Source organism: Notothenia rossii (genome assembly GCF_949606895.1).
Source record: "Notothenia rossii genome assembly, chromosome: 6".
NCBI lineage: Eukaryota > Metazoa > Chordata > Actinopteri > Perciformes > Nototheniidae > Notothenia > Notothenia rossii.
The window spans coordinates 18,472,033-18,488,292 of record NC_136909.1 but is presented as its reverse complement, the minus strand read 5'-3'; the positions used below and the strand labels follow the sequence as shown (position 1 = coordinate 18,488,292).

The 16,260-nt window shown below is 39.9% G+C and overlaps 2 protein-coding genes across 4 annotated transcripts; one reads left to right on the top strand and one right to left on the bottom strand.

Annotated features, from left to right (window-relative positions):
- Positions 1-94: 94 nt before the first annotated feature.
- Positions 95-6,199, bottom strand: LOC307044944 (aldehyde dehydrogenase 1A1-like). 2 transcript variants are annotated; one of them, XM_079690404.1, is made up of 15 exons: positions 6,121-6,199; positions 5,843-5,857; positions 5,012-5,175; positions 4,243-4,347; positions 3,903-4,043; positions 3,649-3,778; positions 3,498-3,559; positions 3,260-3,388; positions 2,960-3,073; positions 2,767-2,869; positions 2,017-2,201; positions 1,743-1,907; positions 1,452-1,609; positions 1,174-1,248; positions 95-787 (listed from the first exon to the last, which is right to left on the bottom strand). In XM_079690404.1, the coding sequence occupies exons 3-15, from the start codon at positions 5,156-5,158 to the stop codon at positions 715-717; spliced, it is 1,587 nt and encodes a 528-aa protein (XP_079546530.1). In that variant the 5' UTR covers positions 5,159-5,175; positions 5,843-5,857; positions 6,121-6,199; the 3' UTR covers positions 95-714. The 2 variants fall into 2 exon arrangements, with proteins under 2 accessions (XP_079546530.1, XP_079546529.1); XM_079690403.1 differs by lacking the exon at positions 5,843-5,857 and having other exon boundaries at positions 6,121-6,193.
- Positions 6,200-9,265: 3,066 nt separating this feature from the next.
- On the top strand, positions 9,266-16,160 carry cyp1d1 (cytochrome P450, family 1, subfamily D, polypeptide 1). Of its 2 annotated transcripts, none has more exons than XM_079685959.1 (8): positions 9,266-9,442; positions 9,547-9,835; positions 9,910-10,524; positions 11,210-11,333; positions 11,450-11,539; positions 13,427-13,550; positions 13,635-13,721; positions 13,853-16,160. In XM_079685959.1, exons 2-8 carry the CDS (start codon positions 9,569-9,571, stop codon positions 14,133-14,135), a joined length of 1,590 nt encoding a protein of 529 aa, XP_079542085.1. In that variant the 5' UTR covers positions 9,266-9,442; positions 9,547-9,568; the 3' UTR covers positions 14,136-16,160. The 2 variants fall into 2 exon arrangements, with proteins under 2 accessions (XP_079542085.1, XP_079542084.1); XM_079685958.1 differs by having other exon boundaries at positions 9,529-9,835.
- The last annotated feature ends 100 nt before the right edge of the window (positions 16,161-16,260 follow it).

Here is a 16,260-nt window from a genome sequence, read left to right as displayed (position 1 = left end):
GGAAAAATCTGATTGTTTTATTGATCAACAGAATACATTTATAAATATTCATTAACTTATTTAAGAGTAGCTTTTTTGCCTTGAAGACAGGCGCTATGACTAGTGTTTTCAAACGTGCTGTGTAATTAATATCTTAAAATGTCTATAATTATTTAAATGACACAGCCTACACAGTTAAATCACATGTCGGACACAGACATGATCTGTAATTCTAGTTGTACGACAACACATTGTAAAGGAAAAACATGATTGTGTTTACTGCATTGCAAGGTTTACTGGTTCCTTGTAAATCAATGTAAATAGTATGTGAAATGTATTTCTATTTTTTGTATGACACCTATTAAAAGTAATTATTTTCTGGCAAAGTGCTATTTAATTAATTATCTCACTGAATATAAACGGGTTAAAATACACAAAACTGACTACTACAGAGAACATGCTGTTCACTAGCCACAGTTAAATACATGTAGACTAGATACACACTAGAGGAAAATGCAGAAACAAATCGCCACAGAAAAGAGACACACTTGAAAAAATAGGTGTATCAGAGGAGAAATTACAGTAGTAAATGTTCATGGAGAGACAGAATTGATGACGCTTTCAAAACATCCGAGTGCAATATGATTATTGCACAATGTGTGTGGTGGATGTGAAGCCATGGGGCAGCAGAGAATTCAAATGACATGAGAAATTCAGTCCTTGGAAATTACGCTTTTATGAGTTCTTCTGGGAGATTTTGATGGTGACTGCCTTGACCTCTGTGTACTCCTGAAGAGCATATTCCCCCCTGAAAGAAAACAAAAGACATCACTGATTATGTAAGCACAATTAAATGAGCAACATTTCCAAGTCATGGTTTGGGCTGAAAATGTTTTCCTCAACTCTATTTCTTTAGCTAATAGGATAAATGTTTTTTTTTTACAGATAATACTAATGCAATAATTTATCATCAAATCAAGATGATGTGTGAAAGGAATTTTAGTAGAAAGAGGTTTATTGGTGATATTATTGCAATATACTGACCTTATTGTGTGTCCAACATTGGTGAACACACTTATTCAGTCTTATAATTCAGCTAAATACATGCAATGCAATGAAATATCCACATCTCTGAAGCCAAACTTACACATTTGAGTACAAGTCATGCAAAAGCTGAGATATGGTATTACTCACAGTTCTCTCCCATTCCCGGACATCTTGAAGCCACCAAAGGGACACTGAACACTCATGGCATTGTAGCAATTTACCCTAAAAGAAAGAGTTTCAATTCATTACATAAAATGTGCCATCATTTTACACAAGCCATTAAAATGTTGCAAAGTGGAAATACATTATTAAAGTCTAATATTTAGTTAGTTAGGTTTCTTTGAGGGTTTGCACAGCAGATACCCCAGCTCTACTGTTCACCAACTCATGACTGTTAGGTGAATTTAAGAAGATGTTGTCCATACCACACCATGCCAGCCTGCAGAGCAGAAGAGACAGTTAGGGCTTTGTCGATGTCGTTAGTGAAAACTCCTGCTGCCAGGCCGTACTGCGTGGCGTTGGCTCTCTGGATAACCTCACGGGTTGTTCGGAAACACATGATCAGCTGCACTGGACCAAAAATCTTAGACGTGCAGGAGAGAAACATTTTGACAAGAATTAAAAATGTTCTTGTGGAGTACAAAATAAGAACACAGTAGCAGATTGAGGACAGAGATGATCCATTGAGTGTGGTTGTGTGTTTTAGAGCACATTACCTCTTCTTTGGCGATGCGCATGTCGTCTGTGACATTTGAGAAGACAGTGGGTTGGATGAAAAGTCCCTGCTGACCCCATGCAGACCCTCCACACTCCAGCGTGGCTCCCTCCCTCTTCCCGCTTTCTATCAGCTCCATTATCTTATCAAACTGCTTCTGGTCAATCTGCAGAAAACAAAAGCTCTATTCAAATGTTCTCTTTGCACGTTAAATGTGCGGTTAAGGGGAAGTGTAGACATTTCAAGAGATACTGTAGCCTAACTTCATGCCGTACCTGTGGTCCGTGGTCAACCCCTGGCAGCAGTGGGTTTCCCAGGACTTTCCCTCTGGCCTTCTCCACACTGCGATGGACAAATTCCTCGTAGATGGGTTCTTCTACAAACACCCTGGATCCAGCCAGACAGCACTGGCCCTGGTTAAAGAACAGGCCACTGTGGGCCTGCTCCACTGCATGCTCTACTGTGAGATAGACATGTGCACATATAAAGGGCTGCAGCTTTTAGATGAAAGTAAAAAGAGTCAAGTCCATTGTGAAGTATCTTGTCCGCATGAACAATGCACTGAAAATTCCAATCCCTGTTATGATCCACAGTGTACTTGATCAGGCCCCTTTAAAAACATGCTTTGTGGGGAACTGCTCAACCAAACAACAATACACTTGACACTGCACCTACTTAGCAAGCTGTACACAGCATGCTGTTTAGCGCTGTGATAGAAACATATTACCAAAGTCCATCAGCAGGCTGACACTATTACTGGACACGCCCTCAAAGCATTTGCAGTTTGGTTAGTTTAGGCACCAAAATAATTGGTAATGTTTAGGAAATCATGATTATAAATAAGTATGTTGATCCTGTAAATGATCTCAGAGTAAATATATCCTGTAGAGTTCAGTATCAACACTGCATTTCCTTCAGTCTCAGAAATACTGTACACTAGCCAAGTATGAATCCTTCTGAATGTTTTTGAGAAACTCATGGTCCATTTATTTATTTGAAGTAATCCAGTAATAGTTTCTACTCACAGTCACAGTCAGAAAAGACAATGTTTGGGTTTTTGCCACCCAGTTCTAGGGTGACTCTTTTGAGGTTGCTGTCACCTGCCGCCCTCTGGATCAGTTTCCCAACCTGGCAACCGAGGGCGACAGAGTGAGAATCACAGTGTAATCAAAACACTACAACATAAATTAGTATACATTTGCAGAGATAGATACTTACAGCAGTAGATCCGGTGAAGGCTATTTTGTCGATGTCCATGTGGTGGGAAATGGCGCAGCCTGCTGTCTGTCCATAACCTGGCACCACGTTCACCACTCCTGGAGGAAAACCAGCCTGAACACCGAGAGGCGGAGGGAGAGCCACAATTTTATATTGAATTGAGACATACATCTTTAGCAGTCTTTCTGCTTTTACAGCTGCGTAGGTCTCTGCAATCTATAAATGCAAGTTTATAGCTTTTGTCCACATGTTCTTTGTTCTTGTATCATTGTAGGGGGGAAATGGTGATAATCCAGGTACCTCTTTGATGAGTGCAGCCATGTGCAGGGCTGATAATGGGGTCTGTTCTGCAGGTTTGATGACTACAGTGTTCCCACAGCACAGAGCAGGAGCAATCTTCCAAGCAAACATCATCACAGGGAAATTCCACTGTTGGCAGAAAAACATAAACATTTTAAAGTTGCAACAATTTGTAACATCCATATTTTTTTGTCAGTACTGTATAATATATAATCATTAACTCTGTATTTGTACTCACAGGAATGATCTGGCCACAGACTCCAATTGGCTCATGTCGTGTGTACGTAAAATATTCTCCATCTACAAAACAATAACGATAGCTTTGAGCACCCTGTGAATTTGTTATGTTACAACATGCAATTGACAAACATGGCAGTATGGAGACTCACCAACAGGGATGGTTTTTCCGTGAATCTTGTCTGCCCAGCCACCATAATATCTCAAAGTTTTGATTGTGGCCATCAGATCTACAAAATATGCCATGAGAAACACTTTGCCAGAATCCAGAGCCTCGAGTGTCTACAAGTAAAAACACAAAGAAATGTAAATACAAGTGCCAGTTCTCTACTGTAATAACCAGATGATATATCACTCCAAAAAGGAGTAAAGGGAATACATTCATATTGAGACAGTGTGTTCTCACTGCTAGTAGAAGCCGGTCTCTCTCCACTAGGTCAGCGAGTTTGTTGAGTAGTTGACCTCGGTCTGAGGCGTCCATCGATCGCCATGGTGACCCCATCTGAAAGGCGGCTCTGGCACTCCTCACTGCCTCATCCACATCTTCCTACAAGAGATTAAAGGTAAAGAGGTGGTCAGAAAAATCTGGTTGATTCCATACATATGTCCCAAAACCAAACAATCACACATTCTCCTCAAGGGGTTTTACAACCAGAGCAGTACCTCTTTACTTAAAACCTTGATCAAGATAAGGAAAAACTTCAACACGAATCCGTTAACAGGGAAAATGGATGTATAATACTCACTGTGTCAGCTTCCTCCACTTCACAGAGCAGCGTCCCTGTGGCGGGATTATACACAGGAATCTTTCTCCCACTGCAGGACTCATGCCACTCGTTATTTATGAACAACTATGATATCAGAGAAAAGTTAGAAAATATGAATATGCTTAGATTCTTCAAGTTAATTTTGGTATAAAGAAGTGAAGGTATTCCCCTCTCAGTCTCAGCTCTTTTCAGCCTGACAGAATGAATAAAAGGCTCTGTGTTTAGTGGGAGTGGTACTGCATGCTCTGATAACTTCGAAGAGATCTGCATGTTTCAAAGCTTGTAGTGTATTTCCAGGTTATTACCTTCAACAGCACCTTCTTACAGAAGACCAATACATATTATATTGTTAATTTTTTTTCATCTTGTTAAAACCACATATCTATTATTCTGTAAGATGATACACAATATTATTAATTAACTTTTTGAAGTAAACCACAAATACTACATTTTACAAAATTACTGGTACACAATGACATGGGCAAACACAGACCAGATGATACATCTCACAATATATATGCCAGTAGGACTGCCCCCCAAGATACACAATATACGTTAAAATTAAGATACAAAAAACAAAAAACTGAGATCTGTCTAGGAACATCTGAACCGAACTGTAGCTCAGATGTTTGACTCTTGGGTGCAGCCTACATTACATTACATTACATTACATTTAGCTGACGCTTTTATCCAAAGCGACTTACAATAAGTACATTCGACACAATAAGTACATTCGACACCTTAGTACCTTAGTGTACTGAATGGGGGGGTCTGGGACTGGCATGGGAAGGGTCTGCGTCTCAGGTCCGTCTCCATGCTGTGGTTTGTGGTTCTGGTTTGAACTTTGGTGGTTGCACCCATTATCAGACTGCTGCTGGTGGCTGTTGTCAGTCATGTTGTCCTCCTTTGCTTCTAAAAACCCCACATGGCACGAGTCAAGCTTCTTTTCATGCATGCATCTGACTATACCATTACACTGTGCTACATGTGTGTCTGAACATACAATTGAAAAAGTTAATATCAGGATCACTGAGTAAAACAGGCCCCTTTTATGTGTAAAATGCCATCCCATCCCACTGGAGAGAAGTTTGCCAAATGAGGCATTGGCACTCTTAACACCACAGGGTCGAGGGTCACGACTGGCACCGTAAAGTCGGGCTGGCTCTGAGCTGGGGACTCAACTGGCCTCATTCGGACAGAGGTCTGGCAAAATATCAGCAGAGGTAAGAAATATTGAAGGGTTTGTGATAGAAAAAAAAAGTGTTAAAGAATATTCCACCTTGCGTATACAGGGATGTATAGAAAACATTAAAATGTCACAGTATTTACTTATGTGTTTTGTTTCCTGTAATCTAGATAAACCAGAATTTAGCGTTTTCTTTAGTATCTTATTCACAGCTAAGGACATTCATAAATATCTAGCTCCATTCATATCAATGAACAGATCATTTAAAGCCTAACATTGAGCTGTCTAAATTATTCTCTTTATTTATTCAATTTGGTACTTTCAGATAATAGCTAACAATAGCTAAAACATTGTAAAGACAGTTTGAATAATGTGCCAAATTGTTCACTTTACCTCTTATTCATTGACCTGTTTCCAACCAGAAATAACAAAAGGTAAAGCATAATTCAAAAAAGAAATATAAATGAATAATAACTGTATTAGTACATTAAAATGGAAATGCAATACATTCGTTTGTTAAGAATGGACACACATTATGGTTCATGGTGAGTTAAGTTGCACATTAACTAAAAGCTTCTTCATTTGAAGTTTACAAAAAATCCATTATTTCCACTTAAATCCCCATAAGGTGAATTGAAAGCTGTTATAGACCCTTCTTAAAGTGTGGTTACCTGTGGGAGATGCTGGCGTGGAACCTTCAGTCTGCTGGACTCCTGCTCCGTTCACAGGCATGCTGCAGCTGTCTGCGTCATCTCACCGTGAGCGGACCGGAGACCCGCCGAGCAGCTTTTATACCTGACAGTCGAGCAAACCGGAAAACGGCTCAGAGTGACGTCACGCCTTACGGGGGGGTCCTACTCTGAGGTCCCGCACGTCTAATCAGCGTTAAGACGGAACCAATTCCACTTTACCCCATGTGCCCCTCAAGACCAGGAAGTGTGTGACAAAAATAGTGCATGGTAAGTATTGTTCTTCACAAATTGGCCTTATTTTATTTGTTCTCTATAATCGAAGGATGTAAGCAGTAAGTTCATGTATTGTCAACACTTCTTGGATAGCCGCTAAACTGTTCTCAATTAGCCTATTAGGCGGTGGTGGAAGGTGATCAAGTACATTTACTCATGGTACAATTCAGAGGTACTTGTGTACTTAAACTGAGTATTTTAATATTATGCTACTTTATGCTTAATTTCCACTACATTTTAAAGACCAAATATATTGTTTTACTTCACTACTTTTATCTCACATGGTTACTCACTTTGCAGATTTACATTATTATCTAAAACAAAATATAAATTATAACATTTACAGTGATTATTATAGGTTAAAAATAATAAGTATAAAAAGTAATGAAAAAAAGCACTACTTTTACCATGCTTTGACACAATAACTCGTCACTAGACATAATCCATTGAATTAATATGATTCTAAAATGGGCGATTAAACTTAACGAGTACTTCTACTTTACGTATATTTTGATGTACGTTTACTTTATAATACTTTATAAAATGATATACTTTATTTTGAATGCATACCTTTTAATTTTAACGGGGTATTTTAACACTTTAGCATAGCTACTTTTACTTAAGTATAACATCCACTATTTCTCCCACCACTGCATGTCTTTGCATTACTACTCTTTAATTTCCCCCACAAAATCACCCTTACCTGGTCTAACTGTGACACGTTTTTAGGTGTTCCAGCCTTGTTGGGCATCATGTGCATGTTTTGGTACGTTTTTGATACTTTTCATGGGGTAATTAATATAAGTAATATGACTGATATAATTAACACAGTATTGGGTCATGGCTATAGAGAAATAGATCACAGGAATTTCGTCAATTCTTTAAACCAAAAAAATCATTCTATAACCTTAATTTAGCACTGCCAGACACTTATTCTTCTCAGTCTTACGTGTTACATTGCTGCCAGTGCTTCATTGCAACTCAATTGTGCCGTGGCAGCACATGCAGTTAGAGGGTCTACACGGCAGCAAACATAATTGGGAAGATGTTTGCTTTGATAAGGGAACTCCTGCTGCTTCACTGTCTCCCAGGAACAATGTGGCCACATAACTTTGTCTGGAGCGCCTATTTTATTCTTGGCTCTCTGGAAATACACACATCCCTTTGAGAATTTCCCCCGGGGACAACACAGTCTCTGTGATTAACCCTTGTCAAACGATGAAAAGATCAGCAGAACTGTAGCTGGGCAGTGCAGCAACACTATGAGCAACACATAGTGCAAACCATGCCATACTGATGTGTAGAGCTGAATTGTTTGCTTGAATTGAAGCTTGTGCTATGAAGGGAATGGGGTTCAGTCATGATGTTGTGAATTGGAGAAAATATGAATCTGAACTCTGCTTGCTCATTTATGTCTATCTCAAGTTTTCTGGCTCATTGAGAAATTTCAACTGGTATTAATTTGTGATCATAACAGCACAATTTTCACAGAGGTAGTAGCATCCTGTGTAGTTTAGCCACATGTTGAGTTCATTTCAAATTATGGCAATCTGTGATTCTTGGTTTGCTGTTTAATACGAGCAATAAATTCCCCTTTCAGACACTTCACCATCGTGTCTGGCTCCACAGAGGCAGTGTGTGTCTGTCTGCCGAGCTAATGACCAGTCCGGAGCAGGAGAGGACGTGGACCAGCGGGTCAAAGGAGCTGTCGCTGGGCCTGACAGCACCGGGTGTCCCACAGTTGAGCTTGAGCTAAATTGACGGTTTGATGGAGAGTGAGAAAGAAAGAAGAATGAAAGGAATGAAAGATGGAGAGTGAGAGATAGTGAGAGAATTGGGGAGGAGGATGTATGGCAGACATGAAAAGAGGGATTAAAGCAGAAGAGAGAAGGTGGGAAACGAGGGAGGAGAGAGCTGGTAAAAAGGGAGATAAACCTTGAACGCTTTGATAATGAAATTGTAGGCCACAAAGTAAATGTTACAAAAGAATAAACTGCTAAAAGAAAAGGAATATGCATCTGTCAGGTTTTAAATTATTGAATTGTGGTGCACAAATTATAAATACATATACACAATTGCAATGTTTTGCAAGCACCTATGAACACCGTAGCCTTGCAACTGAAACTTTTAAATAATCTTTTATATTTCAGTGCTTTGGAGGTGTGTAGTGTAGATTTATTTGGGGTTATTTTTGGCAGTCTGGCATGTTGCATTGGACTGAAATACATTATGAGGTGCTCATATTATTTTGCCCACACATCGCCTGAAGTGTTGTAATAATGATGATTAGGGAGATTTTGGTGAAGCCTGAGGCAAGAAAGTATTCATTTGAAGTCAGTCTAAGCAGACGGAGAGCGCCCCCTTGTGACACACAATAGAGATTACATTGTTTAGAAAACAACCCTAGGTTGTGTGAGAAAAAAGTAGTACCTTTAATTAAATAAAACTGCTTATATCTTCTTTTTTTTTTATATATATATATATATATATATATACAAATAAACGTCCTGAAATCAGGTGTATGGTTTTCTTTCGGAAATATATTAATGATGGCCATTGGTAGAACATGCCTGTTTTCTTGGCTTTTCTTCATCCCTGTATATTTTTGAAACATTTAATAACTTCTAAAATACTTTATTGATTATTAATTAATGTATTAAACCTATGCACTGCAACAAACTGGCGCTGGCATCACAAGGGCCAGAAGGGACACAGGAGAGGAGGGGCCCTTGTTGTGAATGGATCCGGTCTACTGTCAAATGTGCGTGATGCTCACTGGCTGGCCGGGACGACTCGTCCTTCACCCTGTGCCAAGTTTCTCGCCATGTGCGCCTCTCTATTGTGAGCGGGCAGCAGCTCCCTCTGCAGGGGGCCGGTCACTCCTATAAAGGATGTCCCGTACTGTGAGCTGCTCTCATCAACAAGTTCCTGAGGACCAGACCTCGAACCTCTTCCTGCTGAGTATCTAGATCTCTGGTTTCTGTTTTCCAGCTATCCACTTTTTTAACCCCCCGGAGGAAACTGCTTCGTGAGTATTCTTATCCAAATTGTTTGCCACATTTCCTTTGTCCTTTTTTAATTCTTCAAGTGTTTTCCTTCTGTGTCTTTTAACAGCCTCCCCCTCTCTATTAGTATTTAAAGCTTTTCTGGCAAGATGAGACAGACGTTTGGGACGCCGCCCATCAAAGAGAACCTTTGTGCCTCTCTGTCTAGTGTCACTGTTGCTCTGTGTCTTATCACTCTCCTCCTGATGGCCATCAGGGGCCGAAAGAGCCATCGCAAATCCCAATTGGACCACACAAAATATCTTCCTCTTCCTGGCCCTACGCCATGGCCCCTTGTTGGCAATCTGCTACAGATGGGGGACCAGATTCATCTTTCTCTAACCCACTTGAGGCTCCAGTACGGCGATGTTTTCAAGGTACAGTCAAATGTATGAAATTGTTAGTTACACAGAGGTTTCAATAACTAATGCTGTTTATTCCTTCACTGCAGATACGTCTGGGATCTTTGAATGTTGTTGTCCTGAGTGGATACAGCACCATCAGACAGGCGCTGGTTCGGCAGGGAGAAGCTTTTGCCGGAAGGCCTGACCTGTTCACCTTTTCTGCCGTGGCCAACGGGACCAGCATGACCTTCAGTGAGAAGTACGGACCGGCCTGGATGCTCCGTAAGAAGCTGTGTAAGAACGCCCTCAGGTCTTTCTCCCAGGCTGAGCCCAGAGGGTCTGGGGCCAGCTGCCTGTTGGAGGAGCAGGTCTGCGCGGAGGCAGCTGAGATGGTGAAGGTGATTCGGGAACAGGCTGCTGCCAAAGGAGACCAAGAAAAGACGGGTATAGATCCGGTGAGGCCCCTGGTAACCTCAGTGGCAAATGTTGTCTGTGCCCTCTGTTTTGGGAAAAGGTACGACTACAACGACAAGGAGTTCCTCACAATGGTTCAAATCAACAACGAGGTCCTGAGGATCTTTGCTGCGGGGAACCTGGCAGATTTCTTTCCAGTATTTCGCTACTTTCCTAGTCCATCTCTTAGGAAGATGGTCCAGCACATTCAAAGGATGAACGGATTTATGGAGCGGAGCATTGAGGAACACATCGACACCTTTGATAATGTAAGGAGGCAGACATATGCACACTTTAGTTTAAATGGAAAGGCAGAGACATACACGGATGCAGTGCTTTATAGTCAACCAGTACTGTTTTGCAGGATGGGGCTGTGTTTTCATTTGCAGTTGCACTGTTAATTTGCAACTAATAAGAACAGTAGAATTTAACTTAAACCACCTCAATAATGTGTTAAATGTTATTGCTGGTTTGATGAGTATAACTTAACAATAGCTAGTCTAGTATACTGACCACAAAATAAAAAGAGAATATATTGAGGACAAGCTTTCGCGGTGGATAGCGTGTCTGCAAGTGTTGTTTCTCTATATCTGTCCCACTAATTTGCCATCCACTATCTAATCTGACATTGCACTCAAACAGTAGTAGCTGTGAGAGCAACCATAGCCAAAAAAATAACAAACAAGTCCCCTGGGAGGGACCTTTGTTCTTGTGCAGAGTGCCTATAATGTTTGCACGCACTCTAATTAGGAATTAGCATCTCACTGGAAGATACGCGTCGTACCGTAACTGATGAGTCTCTTCTCTAATTATTGCTTTTAAAACTTTGAACCGCTAAAGCTACAAAATCATTCATTACCCTCAAGTTATATATTTACATTTTTTTAAGAAAAACTGTAACACAATCACTATTAAATGTTCTGTCATATTGTATGTGTGTGTGTGGGATTGCAGAAGTATATCCGGGACATTACAGATTCTCTGATTGAACTGTGTGAAGACAGAGAAGAAAATAAGGATTCCTCTTTGCTCTCCAACTCTCAGATCATTCACACCGTCATAGACATCTTCGGAGCAGGTTAGCCCCACTACAAGTTTCATTTCATCGATAAATAGGGTCGGTAATGACTATAAACTGAGCATAGGAAGAATATAACTTGTTTTCACTGCAGGTGTTTTCTTTTCTTTGTAAAGGATTTGACACCATCATTGCGGGTTTACAGTGGAGCCTGTTGTACCTGATTAAGTTTCCAGACATCCAAGACAGAGTACACCAGGAGATAGGTAATGTCATTTCCTTTTTAGAAACTGCATGCATCTTATCTAAGGAGAAAGAATTTGTGCTATGCTGAAAAGGGAGGGCCTCTCCAATCTGGGGTCTCATGAATGACTCATTCACCAGAAACAAAAGATCTCCAATAAATGATTAACAATAGAAATAAGGTTAAGATTGTGGCTGGTGGTTTATGATTGATACGGCACCACTGCTAAATATTTGCTTTACTTACAGTAGCTCTTTAAATGTACTGTATCTTTAAGACTTTTACTGATTCCACACCCAGGAGATGTAGTGGTTATAGTAAGTAATAAGAGTCGATAGGCTAGAGAAAATAGTCATTAATAAAATGTAAACACAAATTAAACAATAACAATTGTAGCATAGCCACACTATGACCATTTAAGATATGAAATGAAAACACCAAACCTAACCCTTATCTGCTTGAATTTGTACCAAATATATTCAAAGGTTATGTTTTTAAGGATACAAACAGGTGAAAATCTTTGTCCTTGAGATTCATCATCATCATCATCATCATCATCATCATCATCATCAGTAGCCATTATGACATGTTAGGAAGGATCACCATTTAATCAACATAAGGAAAACCATACAATGATCATCAAGTGCCTTTCCCAGACACACACAATCTGTCAGCCACCAGTAGAAACTCACAAAAGATCGGTCCAATTTGCTGACGCTAGAGCTACTTTTGGAGTGGGTTGAACTGGTGCTGTCTGTTCTGAGGCACGTTGCATCACAGAGAGAGGGAGGGAGGGAGAGGGGAGAGAGAGGGAGACACTAAAATGAGACAGGATGAATCAGAGAGCGAGGCACAGCCAGAGAAAGAAAGAAGGGTTAGAGAGTTGTCCCAGGCTGGCACAAAGGCGGTGACACGCAAGGCACACTATGTGATCGCACAAAGTTCAAAATACTTCACTTACTTCATTTGATTGTAAATTAACAAAAGTTAATTGACTGTGAAGCTTTTATCCGTCTGTTTACAGTAAAGCTCACCTCTTTACTGGAAACCTTATTAGTGAACGAGTGAACAAGAGTTTTAATGAATGATGAAAGGCGAGCATATTAGGTCGTTGTAATTATTTGTGATGTGCGTGTTAAAAACTCGAAACACTCACGACAACTCACATGCTCTAACCGTGAATTAAGTGAAGGAAAAAACAGGGAACCTTTGACTTGTGTTACGCCCCACCAAAATGGCCCTATGGAGCTAACAAAATTCCACCACTGACCCAAATATAACACGAAAGACACTTTTAAAATCATCGAATCCATAGGATTTATTATAGACTACACATCAAATGTTTCTCATAGAATGAGAGGCAGGGACACAGCAGTCCCCACACCAGAGGCCTCCCCCTTCTGCTGCTGCACTGGAGCTTTTAAGCACTTCCTTCTCCAGGTGCACCTCGTCTGAACCTCGTTAGAGCAATGCAGCACACCTGGGTAGAAGAACCAAAGGGAAAAAGAAACAGGGAATACATACAGCCGTAACAACTTGTTTACGGTCTCGAAAGAGAACCAATGATAATGCAATTATGTCAGAAACTAACGATAGAGCTCAAGAGTTGAACTTAGCCTTGATATGTTAATTAGCTATCATTGAACAGTTTTAATAGACTGCCACCTTTTTTTCAGCTATTTCAGGCAACTTGCTCCTTTAGTCTTAGTATCTGTAAAGACCTCTCCTAGGCTGTATTCTCATCAGAAAAACCGAGATCCAGATTAAGTGTCAGGGGCTTAAAGACTGCATAAATCTTAATGACCGGAATGGGAATGGCTTCACCTCTACATTGACCGCTACCTTTCAAATATAGGCATCTCAGTTTCCTGTAACTTTCTAATGGGTTTTGTGTTTTCCTCTTTATTAGACAACTACATCGGCACAGCCAGACTGCCCAGGTTTTCAGATAAGCCAAAGATGCCTTTCACAGAGGCGTTCATATATGAAGTGTATCGCTATGCTTCATACGTCCCTTTCACAATCCCTCACTGGTAAGACAGCAGTTAAGTTTATAATACACTATTGTGTACATTTGTATTTTTTTTCTGTTTAAATTCAGTTTCTCTACCTTCCAGTACCACGAGAAACGTCAGTCTGAATGGTTACTTCATCCCCAAAGATACATGTGTCTTCATTAACCAGTACCAAGTCAATCATGATGTGTGAGTACTTAGTAACAAGCAATAATGACTACATGATGATGTTAAATTAGATTTCATGGGACATGGACTGTATCAATTGAGTAAAATGTTCCTTTATTGCTCATGTCTTCCTGTTGTCCGCTCTTTCTCAGAGATCTTTGGGCTGACCCGGACACATTTCGCCCTGATCGCTTCCTGGGTCCCTCAGGACTCCTCAACAAGGAGCTGACGGAGAAGGTTCTCATCTTTGGGATGGGGAAGAGACGCTGCCTCGGTGATGGTTTTGCGCGTCTGGAGATGTTTATCTTTATCACCACGCTGCTCCACGGGCTGCGGCTTGAAAATGTTCCCGGACAGGAGCTGGATCTCAGCACGGATTTTGGACTGACTATGAAGCCGCGTCCATACAGGATTACCATCTCCTCGAGGTTTTAGACCAAATGATCCTCTGTGTGGATGTTCCTGAATGTCACAAAATCTGATTATTATCACATCAAGCCACTATATTTGGTAATAACTCCACAGAGATACACTCTCTTATATTATTGTTCACATACTGCATTTTCTGTCTTTATAAATGTGATACAAATATCAACCACAAAAGGGAAAAATGTATGTGCAAATATGTTTCTTAGACATTGAAAATTACATAGAAATAGCATTAGATTTGACTAACTCAATATTTGTATTTAACACACTATTTATGACAATGGAAGTTCATTCAAAGTGCCTCTGTGCCCATACTTAGAGTCCCTCTGACTTTCTGTCCCACCACATTAAAACAAGCTCCAAAACAGCCGCTCATGAAATGCCTTTATCTTAAGTTATTAGTTACAGTTAAACACTGAGGGAGGAAGAGATATAGCCTCAGGCATCAAACTGTGTTCATGCAGAGTTCATCTTCACTCTCATCGGCCCTCTCCTCCTCCTCCTCCTCCTCCTCAACGCTTTAACTTCTCTCCTTCAACTCTCTTATCTCCTCATCCTCATCTTATCCTCAAGGCAAACACTGTTGAGCGAACTCATCTGCTCAAATTCTCACTGAGTGGCTCTGTGAAGAACGAACATATATATTAAGACATGAAAGTTTCCCATCCTTTATAACATGCTCCCCCTCGCCCATCAGTGCTGTGACCTCCCACACAGACAAGGGAGGTAAAGAGGACAGCACTGAGTGAAATCAGGCATTTCTCCTTTAAGAAGGTCAATGTAAAGAAGCGTGGCCAAATGGTTAAAGAGAAAATAGGAGTCGGGCAGAACTACTTGTCCTTAAATAGTTTGAAAGTTAGGATGATGACAGTTTAATCTCTTTTTAACTTTAACTAATCTACGGAGACCTCATTATCCCTTCCAGCAGAGTCCTTCCTGTTTACCGCAGTTTCAGGACACAGCAGTGTTGGCTAGAGTTGTTGAACAATAGGTCACTTCAGTTCAGAGCATTCAAACTGACAACCTTCTGGCCGTAGCATTTTATTAACCTTTAAGAAGTTCAGAAAAAGATGTTAAAGAGTGTAGAACTTTCATGACCACAATCTTATCAAATCCTGTCTTACTTATTCTTACTTCACCTAGATGTTTGGCTTCCCAGTTAAGAAAGATGTGTGTGCAGAGTTTGATGCTACGAGGCTGATTATACTACAACATTTGTCCGTTATCACACTACAATATATCTTTGTAACCAGAACTACTTGACATGTTGTGTACAGTAGTTAAACAATTTAAACATATATATTCATAGATTTGTTTAAAGGGAAAAGGAGAATATTTAATTTAAAATAAGTCAAGGAAATACATTTACTGTAGACTTAGACTTAGACCTACTTTAATGTCATTTCAACAAGTCACAGTGTGTACTATTAAAACGAAATTTCGTTCACCAAATTTTCATTTTGTGATTTGTGGGGAAAAACAGTTATTATTTCCATGTTAATGCCACTGCAGAGAATACAGGTTAAGTAGTCATTACATTGGTAATGCAATATCAAAGTAATATAATATGTAGTAGAAAATAAACACTTGGACTGGGAGGGCAATGTTTTGTTTGTTGTTGTGTTTTGTGGTTTTGATTGAAATAAAACTATGGGATGGTTTTTCTTCTTCTTTTTTCTTATCATTAAAACAAATATTCATAACTTTAAACATGTACAATTGCTTTAATTTTATTTGACTAAAAGTAGTATGTATGTTGTCTTAATAGCAATTTCAACAGACTTTTGGGGATTTCTAATAAGGAAAGCAGAATAAGTGGTACGAATAGACTCGTGTTGATAAAAGTACTAAAATATTTAAATAGTGTTTAGTAAAACCAGACGAATGAATGTCAACTGCAAACTATATCCTGGTGATGATCATACTATGTGTGGACAAACTTGTGTGTAAGTTATGTAATGTAAATTTTAACTTAATAGTTTTTTATTTGCAAGCCACATTTATCACAATAAAGTTGCTATAGTAAACGTACCGAGCCTCTCAGAGTGTCTTTAATGTCATCTCATGACAGCAGCCATTTAACCATTTACTTTATCAAAGGCTTCATTCCCAGTTGGCCTGTGTGTGGCCC